The sequence below is a fragment of the Halyomorpha halys genome, unplaced genomic scaffold, assembly GCF_000696795.3.
Source record: "Halyomorpha halys isolate HHAL.00 unplaced genomic scaffold, Hhal_1.1 Scaffold598.1, whole genome shotgun sequence".
Taxonomy (NCBI): Eukaryota; Metazoa; Arthropoda; class Insecta; order Hemiptera; family Pentatomidae; genus Halyomorpha; species Halyomorpha halys.
This window is the reverse complement of record NW_027105473.1, coordinates 312,991-327,330: the sequence shown is the minus strand read 5'-3', so window position 1 is coordinate 327,330 and position 14,340 is coordinate 312,991. Positions and strand designations below refer to the sequence as shown.

General features: G+C 33.7%; 1 protein-coding gene across 1 annotated transcript in view; it reads right to left on the bottom strand.

Annotated features, from left to right (window-relative positions):
• The window catches only part of btv (beethoven), a gene marked incomplete at its 3' end in the record, with an annotated part of 240,143 nt that overhangs the window by 183,845 nt on the left and 41,958 nt on the right, over positions 1-14,340 (bottom strand). Inside the window, 3 exon segments of the mRNA XM_067051518.1 lie at positions 3,961-4,153; positions 9,087-9,253; positions 9,852-10,058. Of these exon segments, the coding sequence (XP_066907619.1) occupies positions 3,961-4,153; positions 9,087-9,253; positions 9,852-10,058 (567 nt within the window).

The window sequence follows — 14,340 nt, the reverse complement described above, 5'->3', positions numbered from 1 at the left end:
ATATTGACTGTAAGAAGCTCAACACCATGGCATACAAACCATAAGAGTTTCATACTTTTTGTAACTACCAGAGTACTGTAATAAATGTATGAGTCAGGATATTAAAATTAAATAAAAGATAAAAATACTATGACTTTCAATTTTATTTAGGGTGATATGAACAAGTTATTGGGAACAATCCCTTGTTTATCTTTGGATACAAACTAAATTAAATAAACTATGCTTTAGCGACCTTTACACAGATTTCTTCTACCACTGTCTTTTATATCAGGGATGAAAAACTGACACTTCACTTGTCCCTAGCAACACTAAATCCCCCACATTTCACAAATATAAAACTCTTATAGTCTTTCCTGTATGTCTCTCCAATGCTGGGACTTTACCTTCAGTGCCATATTTCTGCTACCAGCATTTTTTCTGAAGAACCTTCTCCTTTGGTCACCAAACTCTGAATCCCTTAGTCTGCCCATCAGGTCCTCTGTCCCTTGGTCTCCTCAGTTTCACTTCCACAGCCTTCTCGGCTCACTTAAACTATCATATATTGAGTCATCCACTTCAGTACATTCAGCTACCTGATGCCATCAAAGGTAGATATGTCAAATAGGAGAAGCTTAACTAACATAGCTCTCTGCCTTCTACTAAACATCAAGGAGTACTCTCATCTTCAGTTCCTCTATCTTTAAAGGTTCCTTATGCTAATGATGACTCACTTTTAAAAGACTGAACGAATTTTCATAATGACCAGGTCCTCAGATGCCTCACTACATTCCTAGGAGAAGATAGATAATAATAATACTAATGACATTTGGGAATGTAGTAGGACCTCGAAATTGCCCAAAAGGAAAAGAAACAAATATTCAGAATGAGGTTGAGAAAAGTACTGAAGACGAGGCTATTTGAAAAGCAAAATATCAAGGCCATCAATTCATTAGTTATAATAGCATTGAGTTACAGTTTTGGTATACTAAACACCAGTCTTAAGAAAATAGATTGTTTTGTACAAACAGCATTTGCAGTACTGGGTCCAACATACAATATCCTCCAATGCCAGACTGTATTTATCAAGGAGAGAAGGAGGATGCCTAAATATCAAAGAAGCGGGCCACAAGCAGGTATTGGCCTTACATTAATATTTACTTTCAAAAACCGAACTCTTTACCAAGCAATTGGAAATATGGATTATAGTCTAACCCCACTTCATCTGAAAAAGTTGATGACTTTACCATTGTGCCACAAAAAGAACGACTGGCAAAATGGAAAAATAAGTCTCTCCATAAAGATTCTATAGCCAATTGAAGGAAGCTTTCATAGACAAAGATCAGTTGAATGGTTAATAACTCGAAGACTATTCCCTGAGATAAAGGGATTTATAGATGCCATTGAGGACTAGGTTATTACCGAGGCCTGGATTTTTATCCAATTGCACATTCTAGTTGCATGATATTTTATTGAAAATCTTTATGAATCAATGTACCCACCCAAATGCAATTAGCTTAGTTTCATTTTGCATATTTGATGATAAATCTAGGTATTTGTATATATGGACTATTTCAGTTAAATAAAAAAGATAAATTAAAATGCAACAACAAAGATAAAATTTCAATTTACTATCAAAGCTTAACATTCATTCAATTAATAATACATCATAATAAACACTACCTTCAATAATCCACTTCTAGCAATAGGGATGGGTTTTTTAATTTTCCAGAATTTCATCTCACTGTTGTGTATGTTTAAAACATTACATTCTGCTACAAGTTTATATTGTTGCTTGCATTCCTTATGAGCAGTAATATTTACTTTCTTAAAATGTCAAGAGTAAGTGTGTCATTTAGTTCAAAGATAAATCTTGGATTGACCCATACAATGTCAAAGATGAAACAGTTTTTACAATGATGGAAAAATCTTATATAGCAACTATTGCTCAAAACATATTACAAGTGAAAAAAAATCACAGATCTACATGTCAATATAGGTGAGCTCTATTGATATTTTTCTTTCAGTTACACTTGCAACTTGATCATGAATTGTTTTTAGATATAAACAGAAAATGCCTAACCAATGGCAATCCCTTTACAATTTAAATGCAGCATGATTTCGATTTTCTTACCAAGAGGAATAAAATAACTGTAAGAAGGAATAATGATTAATAATATTATTCAAAAGGAGTTGTTTAACTACATTGGCCTCTCAGTTTTTCTAAATTATGATCTCATGTTTAGATCTAAAACCACCACAGCAAATATATAAATAATTCATTTGTAAATACTTCATGTTTACAGAACATCACAGCATTGAATTAGGAAAATCTAAAAAATATGAACAAATAACTATAAATGCATTACAATTGATTGAATATTTATTTCTAACTAAATAAAACTAAATTTTAAAAGCCCTTTTTACATGTTTTTTTTTCCCTTAAGGATCAGCCAGATTGATTTAAAACTCAGTTGATGAAATACCAACTAATCAAGGTTTTCAGATGTAATTTCTACAATATTTTATTATTATATATTAAAAAAATTGTGTTTAGTCAATTTTTTTTTTGTCATTCATTTTTAAATCCAATTATCACTATTTTTCGTTTGTGTTGCTAATTGCATTTTTTTATTATTTTGATATTTTATTTCAGAAAGATGGCTTGTTATTTTTTGACTGTTTATTCTATTAGCCAATTTTTGACATATTCTAGTTTATAAAAAAAGGAAGAAACAAAATTTGAAATCATTTTCAATCACTTCTACTATTTCTTTCTTTATTCAAAACCTCTTGTAGGCACATTAGTATATTTTAGCTGTTTTATTATATACTTCAAGATTTTTAGCCATATGTTTGATATTTTTTACTCCATATTTTACATGTTTTTATTGCATATTGTACGGCATATTCTAGATTTTTTTTATAACATGAATATCTGGGCCTTGGTTAAAATTACAAGATCATGTAGAAGGCATGTTCTAAGAGCCACAACAATATTTAACAAATGCTAACTATGCTGGAATCAACAGAATATATTTCTACAATATAATTTACTAATACAATATTGCACAGCTGGATGTGGAGTATTAGTTGGAAGGGAGTACCCCCAGAGGCATAATAATGAGGTGAAAATTTACCATCAAGCCCTAACAATGAAATTTAACCTACTGACTGAAAAGATATAATATTATAAGTATAATATAAGTATCCTACTTCAAAAAGAATCCATCAAGCTCTATTACGATGAATCTATTATTATGGACTACACAGTGTGATATAGCAGACCAGATATCCTCCTCATAAATAATAAAAAGGGAAGAAAGCTAAGCTTAGTGATATATTGATTCCTAATAACTGTGGGTGAGAAACTTGGAAAATAACTAGAACTGGTGGTCGAACTAAAAGAGCTGTATCATCTGTTGTACCACCAGCATAATGGTAACCCCAATTACAATACCAATGAATGGGCTTATTCCAAAGTCAACCATGACAGGCTCAGATGGTTTAAAATGCCACTTATAGTGTTAAGTAGCTGCTTAGACTTGTCCCTCACCTCAGTTCTGAATTCATGAATTTGAGTAAAGATAAATAAAAAATTGTCTCTTTATTATTAGTAAGACAGGTCTATATGATTCGGAGAGTTTCTTTTCCTTGGCTCCTCCCAACAACATCAATGTTTTGACTTTCCGGAAAGTTTCTTTATTGAAGCATTTGTAGAAAACCACCAACTCTATATAGATCAGATGTGTTCTCCATGTAGGGTACACTAGTTGAATATTGCTGTTGTTAGAAAATTTGTATTAATAATTCTTATTGATTTAATTTTATGTTGACAAACTATTAGTAAGGAAAACCTGATGGCAAGATTTAGTACCTGACAGGAGGAAGCATTTAATTTATTTATTTTTTTTGTACCTCCCATATGGTCCTAAATCTAAGCCCCTACTTATTTATACAATTGAAGATAAAAAATGGTACAACCTTGTTGAGAGATTTAGCATGGTCCATACATTTTTCTGCTGCTGCAGCAGCTTCTAAAATAGGATAATCGATACAATAATGAAGAGCTTTTAAACGTCTGATTTCTCTCATCATGGTAACTAACTCTCTAGGAAAACTAATATACATTAGTTGTCCATTCTCAAAATAAATTACAGCTTCATCTTGTTTAAACCTAAAACATAACAAACAAATTTAAAAACATAAATCCATGCCAAATAGACTGTTTCTACCTACATAAGTTAAATTCAAAAATCATTCATTTTAATTTGATTTTTCTAAACGATGTAGAAAATTTTTCAAAATGAATGCTGACAAAAAGCTCAGTAAGATAAGTATCATAAAGTTTGAAGAGAACATTTTTGAAAAAAAAAAGAGTAGATATAACATTATAATATGTAATTATTTAAGAAAGTTAAACCATAATATAATTAAATCATGATATCAATAAAAAAATCAGTGAGTTTAATTTATTTTAGAATGTAGCTATTTAATAATTGTTGTGGTAGTAGGTATGTCCAGAAAGTATGAGTACTGTTGAGCTGTCCTGCTGTTTTTTTTTTCAAAAGTTAGCAACACTGATGGATAGTGGGGCGTCTCCTCAACATAACGAGCACCAGGACCCAAGTTAGTACCAAAACTCGTCTCGCAGTGCTTGTTTCTGTGAAATATGTCAATGAAAAATCCCACCAATATGAGGTACACGCTATCATAAGGTTCCTTCTTGTGAAGGAAAAACTCTAATGGAGAGAAATGTTGATGAAAGGAGTGGGTTTGTTGTACAAACAGCAATGTCTGACAGCACATGGCCAATGCCACCAAGGTTCTTTTGAACTCATTTAGTTGGAACATGTTGAACCACTCTGCTCACTCACATTTTCATCTTTTCACCTTCCAGACTCACATGAGTGGAGAAATTTTTGAACCGACAAGGAGGTGAAACAAGTGGTCTTAAAGAGAAAGATGCAGGTGACAGGACGATTTTCTGAGGGCATCTAAAAGCTTGTGACCCAATTTACAACCTGCATAGACTGGGTAAATGATTATGTGGAAAAATAAGGTACATATATACCTCCAATACCCTGTATTTTTTTTTTTAAATAAAAAGAATTGAAGATTCATACTTTCTGGAAATGACTTATATTAGTATGGATTTATTTACTGTATATGTGTAATTCTACATGGTATTCATCATTTGCATACAGTATTTTAACATGACAAAATTAGTGGTGCAATATTCCATCACTGAGACTGGGGTTCCTTCAAATGCCTTAACAAGTAGGTGTGATCAATTGCTATAACTCTCCAGTTCTGTCCAAATAGGAGCGCATCTATTTACACCGAGTTCACCCATTTAAAGTTCGGCCACCCAACTTGTCCTTTTCCATGAAGTTTATCAGAAAGCATTCTCTTGTATATCTCAGCAACATCAATTCATGAAACATGCCCAGCTTAACAGGAAATTCTTCTCTTGAAGATGAGGTCTGTTTTCATCCGTTTTTCTTTTTTTAGTATGTGCCCAGGCTTTTGACCCCTAGGTTAAAACTGGGCAGACTAGGTTCATAAAAAGGATAACCTTGGTCCTGTTAGAAAGGAATCTGCTTCTGGAGTGTTTTAAAAGCCTAAAGTAACACTGGCTTGCCATCACTATCCTTCTGCTGACCACCTGATTCCAGATATATTAAGCAGTTTACCTTGTAGATGCTGCAGGGTCCAACCTCAAAAGAAGAGATCCCTAGTGCCTCCCACTACTTTGTCTTGGCCTCATTAATAAGTATACTAAGAGAACAGCTACTTTAACATAGTACATAACATGTAGTAATTAATTTGTATGTATAATATACTATTCTATGATGTGTAATGAAAAGGGGTTAATTTAAGGTGGTAAAATACCCATGCTTGGGAATGCTGATGATTTGGGATTATTGGGTGAGGAAGAGGAAACTAGAAAACTAAATACAACATAGATAAAACCTAGTAAGGAACTATGTCTCAAAATAAATAAGGATAAAACCAAATATATATATATATATATATATATAGAGAGAGAGAGAGAGAGAGAGAGAGAGAGAAAATAGAAGACAAGCTAAGCCCAGAAATAATAATGGGCAGAAGGACCATAAGTGTCACATTTGTGGAAAGATTGCACATTTAGTGGTGCATCTTGTACAAGATGCTTTGTATATGGAAATGAGGGACATATAGCCAAACAGTGCCCATACATATACCGAAGAAGAGGTGTGGGCCAGAGAGAACCAATGGAGATCAATGCCCAACAGATACAGAGAAACAACCAGAGATGGAGTTGATCATCAGGTGAATCAACGGAAGCATCGGGAATGTCAGAGACCAAAGAAGAAGCTGAAGACCCATGGAACAGAGTTGGTCAAGGGGACAGAGTGGAAACAGGAGAATGGAAACTAGGGAAGAGAGGTGGATGGAGGCGAGGAACTGGAGAGAGGAAGATGAGAGACATCTGAAGGGGATGTTGGGAGAGGAGTGACTGCACACTGCAGAATTATAATGTGAGGGAGAAGAGAGATGGTCTGCCTATAATAGAGATAGCAGGAGTGAGGTGTCTGGTGGACACCGGCAGTTCCAAACCCATCATGAGCTGAGAAGCCCTAGAAAAGGTGTGTAGTCTTTGGAGGAAGGAAAACCAGTAGATATGGAGGAATTGGAGGAGATAATAAACGACAAGAGGTGGCAGATTGTATGGAAGATGAGGACCACTGGGTTGCTCATAGTTGAGTGCAGCAAGTATGGGCAGGGCAATATCACGACAATTTGGTCACAGCCAGGCATGAAGAACAACCAGATTTGTAGAACTTTGAATAATGCTTCGAAGTTTGGAGAAAAGTGTCATCTGTAAATTGGGAATGAAATCGTTTGGGAGAAGATCAATTGGCTATGGCGTGATGAACACACAGGAATGAACAGGACATTTTACAGATGCAAGCTGATGGTGGAAACCCTTTGGGAGGACTAACACCAGAGAGAGGTGACTGTAGCATATCATCAGGGCAAAACAAATTACCGTGGTATCTCGGAGACAGTGCAACTATTAAAGAGAAGGTACTTTTGGTAGAGGATGAAGGAGACAATCGTAGAAGTTGTAGGAAATTTCGAAGTTTGTCTAAGCACGAAATGTGTCAGAAACCCACCAAAAGGGGTACAAGAAGAAACACATACCCCAGATGCACTGCTCAATGATCTACATTTCGATACTTCTACACGGAGAGGATATAAATGGATAACCATGATTGATATCTTCAGCAAGGTGGCATTTGTGCACCAGATGCAGAATAAGACGTCGGAAGCAGTGTTGACAGCCCTACAATTGTGGTTCCAATTCTACGGAGTTCCGGAGCACATTGCATCGGATGGATGCAGAGAATTTAACAATGCCAGGATTCGAACTGAAATGAAGGACTTTGATTACGACATGGCACCTCAACACATCAGGACACCCCAAGAGTAGAGGAGGCATAGAGCAGCTCCATGGCATGTTGAGTGGACCATCTTCGTTAATATCAAATCGATAAGGGATTGGAACCGGATGTAGCAATGCCTAAGGCTAAAGCGGCATATAATCATTTGGTACATACCGTTACAGGGTTTTCGCCATTTGAGATCCTCTTTGGGCTTCGAGGACACAATGACAATATAGTGTTCTCATACCAGATTAGATTATAGAAAATTTAGTTATTTATTCTATTTATTGTTTTTGAAATTGACTAATTAAAGAAAAGAAATTATGATACCAGAGATTGAACTTGGATGAGATGACAGATATCAGTAGGCACTAAAGATAAGCTAAAAAAGAACTTGAAGTAGCTGAGCTGGATCAGGAAAGGTGGTGGGGTTGCCGGTATGGACCTCACAAGTAATAATTGCTAGTCCTCTTAAAATGCCACTTTCTTTACCTTCTCATCCACGGTCGATTAGAGCCAAACTTCTTAGATCAACTACTTCCTACTTGCCTCATATCCAAGCAAATTTTTGTCTCGGACAGATGGCAAAAAACCATTTATAATTCATTTTGGTATGGACCTGATGTGTATCTGTCACCGGCTCGAAGCCAACTCTCAATAGATAACAAAATTATTATAAATATTCTCATTGAGGCATTAATATAATTTTCATTTTAAACTAAAAATTATATGTTTATGAAAATTTGTTGGAATAATCTTATGATCAGATATTTCTATTCTGAATTACAGAAGGAAACTTGAGTCCAATAGTAACTCCAGGGAATCTAAGGATGATTACCTTATTTGCCCATTTGTAAGACAAGGTTGAAAAAAGATACAACCAAGACAGGGTTATTCACAAAAGATTCACAGATTAAATTATATCTTTCATTCACAATAGTATTTCAGGCAGAAGAGTTTACCATTTTTTAAATTTTTTTTTATAGTATTGCTAGATCTTATCTAGATCAGTTGCAATAGAGAAGTCATAGCTATCTCTTGAATATTTTAAGGTATCATCCTTACCAATATAAGAGTACTAACAGGCTAGGAATCTCTTTTCTGCCCTAAACAGCTTAAACCAGTATGGTTACAAAGAGATTATCAGCATCATCATTATCCTTATCCTGAGCTCTACAATCCATGTATCTTGGCTGCCTTAAGGGTTGCTCACCACTCTTTGTTCCGAATGGTTGCTTACAAGTTCCTGATTCCAAGAGTTCTGAAATTGGCACTCATTTCATTCATTAATCTCAGCTTCAGCCTTCCCTTTCCACTATCCACCTGTTCCTATCCTGACCAGCTTATTCGGGATCTATTTGTACAACATGGCTAGTCCATCTGAGTTTTGGCTATTTGGATATGCTTAACCACACTCGGAACCTAAGTTTCAGAACCAGTCATAAGGGTATATACTTTGTATATATATATTTCACGTATAGGAGCAGCTTTGTAGATTGTTGGAGGTAGCCTTGTTATACTCTTTAACATATCAGTCAGGTTTCCAGATTTTTTTCTTCCTTGCCTAGAATTCCTTAGCATATAAAGAAATTTTATATGGCCAGCAAAATGCTTCAAATCTAAAATTTGTACTACACATTTTAAAATTCATAATTTTATTGAAATTATACTTACATAACTCCCTTTGATCTTATCAATGATAATGTCTGAGACCTCCAGGACCCAAACAGTGCTTTTTCACGATCTTGAAAATCTTCTTTAGCAGATTCTAGTAACCATAAATAGTTACTATAACCTTCTAAATCATTTAATACATTTTTTGCTTTCAGCATAGAATTAATCTGCAAAATAAAAAAATAAAATTGTATGAAGAAACATTTAAAATTCCAAACAATTTCAAAAAATAAATTATGATAAAAAAAAAGGGCAATATTGGTACAAAAACATGCAAATAGATGTTTTAAAATGAATGCCTGATATTTCAGAATTCAACTTTTACTCCAACTTGTGAGGTATTGAAAACTATTTATTTGAGAAAAGAATACAAAATATTGAAAGATCTGTTATATATTTCATTAGGGGTTGAGTCAAGCCTCATAACTTCTCGAAAATTTCCAAATCATTTTAATACAGTAAATGATACAAAAACCTGAAAATGACAAAATTTTAACTAACAAGGAATTGATTTAATAATAAATTTAATATAAAACCTCAATTTCGAACTTCATATTCAGACATCATTTGGCATTTTAATAAATAAAAAAAAGATTTTTATTCAAACTCAATGATATTCACAACATATTAAAAATTTGTGGAGAAACGATATAATTGTATAAATCCAAGCTCAATGCTAATCTCAAAAATACTTTCCCAAAAGAAGAGAAGATTCACAATCAAAGTACATCAGTCTTGTAGCAAATATTAAAGTAAACAACATACCTCTTCTAAACGGCTTAAAACCTTCACAAGTCTAGCTAATGTTCTTGAAATATGCCGAGCATAAACAAATGCACATTCTTCATTCGGATCCATAGAAGAAGTAAAATCAACAATTCTGTCAAGAAGCTCTTTCCTTTCAGGTTTTAAAGCTTCTCGTATTTTTGGTCTGAACAATAAATTTTCATATTTGACAAAATTTTCAATCAACTGAAATCATAATATGCTTGAAATAGAGATTTGTATCTTGTTAAAAAAAAATTAAAAATAATAAATAATACTTCTAACTAATTAATTAATCAGTAATCTATCTATATAGAAAAAAATGGATTAATAAAATTATTAGCTCCATATAAAAAGAGTAAGGCTCTAATCTGAAATTAGGACTTGGAAGGCAAGAGCCTTACCAAATAAGGTACCCTATTCCTTCAGAAAATGAATTCACCCAAAAATCTTATCGACTGTTGCCTAACTTTATCTGATCCCTAAAACCATGAAATGAATTACCAACATATCCTTTAACACACTTTCAACCACAATAAATCTTGTGTCAGTTATTGTTAAAACTTCCATTAGTGAAAGGATAAGTTATAAGATGAAGTATATCATTTGTGATATATTTTTTATTCAGGAATTTAATGGTTGATTTGAATAAATTGTCTGAAATTCAATTTTGGGATTAAAAAAAAGAGGGCTTAGCGAACCCAAAGGTGTGAAAACAATAACACTAACAGGCATTGCCTACAAACCTGCCGCTACTGAATTCCATCTAAACCCACATCCTCCATGTAGAACCTAACATGATACACCACTAACAAAGGTTAATTATCTATGAATTGCAGAAAATGACTATCAAGAGTAGAGGAGATTTTAAGACTTTGTCCACATTGGTGCACTACTTCTTGCCCCTTTCCAAGAACAGCCTGGTTCTTTGGAACAAGAAAAAACTTGCCTTGACAAAGCACTGTCTTTTGTCTCTACCCTAGCACCAATTCTCACACTCTAGTTCTAAGAAATATTTTTATATTATCCTTTTTTTCTCAACAACCAATCAAAATTGAATATTCCCAATAGTTCTAATAATTATAATTAATCTCATTTTTTATATTTTCCTAATAAAACAGTAAATACTATTACTTTAAATTGATGATCAAGTTATTATTTTAATTCTATTAAACTTAATTAACACATAGGCAGCTGAAAAACTCATCCTATGGGTCGGAGCTGTACTCTATGTGGTTCACGTTTTTTCACCTTGAAGAGGTTCTCAAACCTGGTTTTGGTTTCAATGTAGAGACACAATTCAATACTGCCAATATTAAATCACCATCTACTACTAAAATCACAATGGAATGCTATGCTTATAGGATCGCCAGTTTAAATGAAACCTTTTTTAGTGATACTAGGTTGAAAAATATTAGACATATGTCTGAGAGTTCTTGCTGAGGAAAAAAATATGTTATATATATTTATATATGTGGTTTATGAATCATGATTTACAAATCAATGTGGTTTATGAATCATGATTGACAAATCATGAATGTGGTGGTTGAGGTGTATAACTAGGGTTATATTATGAGATATTAGATGGTGATGGGACACAACAATAGTATGTGCTAATGAACTTAAAAACTAAATCTAAGAGTATTTAAAATATTTACAGAACATAAAATAAAATACAATAAAACAATTAAAAAATGAATAAATAATTTTAAAAACTTATAAAAAATTAAAAGAGCATATAAACCAAATTAAAATAAATGAATAAACAAGTGAAAACAAAAAATAACAAAACAGATGAATAATATCAGATGTCCTCAGAGTTAATTCCCATGCAGGTGGATATATCCCCCAGTGTCCTGGGAGTCCAAAATAATATTTTCAGCCAAAATCGCTATATCTCTAATTGTAACACCTAGGTCTTCTAGAAGCTCCTTGTTCTATTTGGTATTGTTCCGTGAGATCCAAACCATAGGCCTCTCATTGTGATTTCTCTCTCTTTAAAGATCTTGCAGAATCTTTCTTTAAGGAAAGGGATGCATTTTTTGTAAATTTTCTTCTTTTCCTTTCCTATTCACCCACCTGATTGAGGTCATTATTCTCAAATCTCACCATCAGATCCAAGACCAGAGTCGCGCCTCCAGTTTTAGGGAACGCAATAATATCCGAATATATCATGGGGATCTCCCAGTGTCAATACAATAGACATCTTTGAAACAGGTCCTTTTTTCAGAGGAGCTTCATCTTTGACCCTGTGGCATTGGCGTGTTATTGGGGTATTTTTCCAGCACATGGGCTGATTTCAGACTCACTGCTGCATTTGCGACAGAGGGACCCAACTTCTCTCTGGTTCCACTGGCTCCTAATTCCACACATGGGTACATAATTAATATTTAGTTTCCGGGCATTCGCCCATTTTGACCATAATACCTGCTTCTCACACACATATCCAGTATCTTTTTTTGGTGTCTATTTAAAATGATGAACACCAATAGCATGCCTACTGCATTTGACTTATTCTTCGAAAACATGCTCTTGCAGCAAATGACACAGAGCTCTCACACTTCAGAAACCCTAATCCACACCAAGTCTTTCTGCAATTTTATTTTATGTTCAATGCTGCAATTTCAGCTCCTAATTGTATGTAGACTGAAATAGGGATGAGGAATATAGGACAGGCAATGGGCAATGGAACAATGTTGCAGAGGAGCCTCCCATTAACAGCAGATCAGACCTAGTCTTCAATACCTTCTCAGTGCATATAACATCGCCATCAAGGTGTTAGCAGGGAGTCTGATGTTGGCCTTGATACTTCAGTGTATATTGGTATCAATACCCTCCATTATCGCATGTCATATCTTTGTAAGAAACACAGCCTGGAGAGCGTAAGGCCTGTGAGCAGACATTGATTAACTTTGTTGATATTTTGCTCTAGCTTAAGCAAGCATGAGCTCACTAATTTATTGAAGTTACTATTCAATTTCCTCACTGCCTACTCATTAACATGTCCACACCGGCGCTGTAATTCATGCTCCTCCCCCATTGGTGGTGCTTAAAACTCAATCAGACGGAGGCTCATCGGATCGATTGAACAAAATTAGAAATATCGTAGGAGCAACTGTAGAGATGTTTCAAAATGCTATCAATGTTAAGTGGTAGCAGTGTGGCAACACGACTTTCTACCAACCCTGAGGTTGCGAGTTTGAGCCCCACCCCACCTGGGATTTTCACAAGCATAAAATTATACAAAACTTTACTCACAGCCTCCCCCCCAGGCATTTGTGAGGCCCGTTAGCCAATGGGTGGCACTAAAAAAAAATAGGCGTGAGAATGATAAACCAATCCTACGAAAAAAACACGTCAAGAAATGTAATTCCTAATACATCACGCGAGGAGAGACCTCCATGGTCTGTCGCCCATATAATAATAATAATAAGGACCTGAGGTAATACTTGCAGTACACTTATCCGGCAAGTTCAGTGGGTTCCTGTACAATTTTTATTTTATTGGATCCAAACAAAGAGTCTTTCATCCTTCAATGATACACTCTTCTTGGATGACTGCTGACCACCTGCTTCCAGGAGACGTCATCTCTCCCGCATCTAAACAACAAAAGTGTCCACATTTCCTTTGTTCATTCTCATGCCTTGATATTCGATGTAAACATCAGTTGCAACACAACGGTTTTGAGTTTTTGCTTATGACTTTCTTTATGTATATTTTTCCTCAATACTTATTATCGACTTATATTTTTTCTTAAATTTACTGTAAATACAATTATGATACAAAATAACAAAAGTTGATAAAATTTAATCTATCTTCTCAACATAGCAGCAATTAAATGGACTTCCGAAGGATGTGTGCCTCCATCTTCAATATTTTGAACGACAAATTTTTACTCCATATTTGACTGATGAAAATTGGTTAGTTTGCTTTTTGGTTCAAATGAACAATATTGAATGCTGATACATAAAAAATAAAACATTACTAAAACCGTTAATTCATAAAAAACAACTATTTATTAAAAAAGAGGATATTACAACATATATTATTATAAAAATAATGTATATTATTATCATTAAATATATTAATGTGCAATGTGATTTATTGACATTATAAAATAGATGTTTATAAATTTAATTATTAACTAATTTTATATAAATTAAGCTTTATTAATTTTATACTTTAAGATTCATTTTACTTATAAATTCAGTTCATCTGTGTTTTTTATTTTTACTCTCCATTATCTTCTATGGCATTATATATAAGATGTTTTTTTCTGAAAGCTTTAGCTTTCCAAGGGTATATTACACATGATATTATTACTCAAATTTCTAATAATTTGTTTTCAACCAGAAAAATTATTTTTCTCCTTTAGTTAATAATCAAATTTTTTCATAGTTTATATTTGTCCATTTTTCATTACTAACAATAATAGATGGTTAATTATTCCAAATAAACAAAATTAAACGAACTTTAGAGATAGGTATTT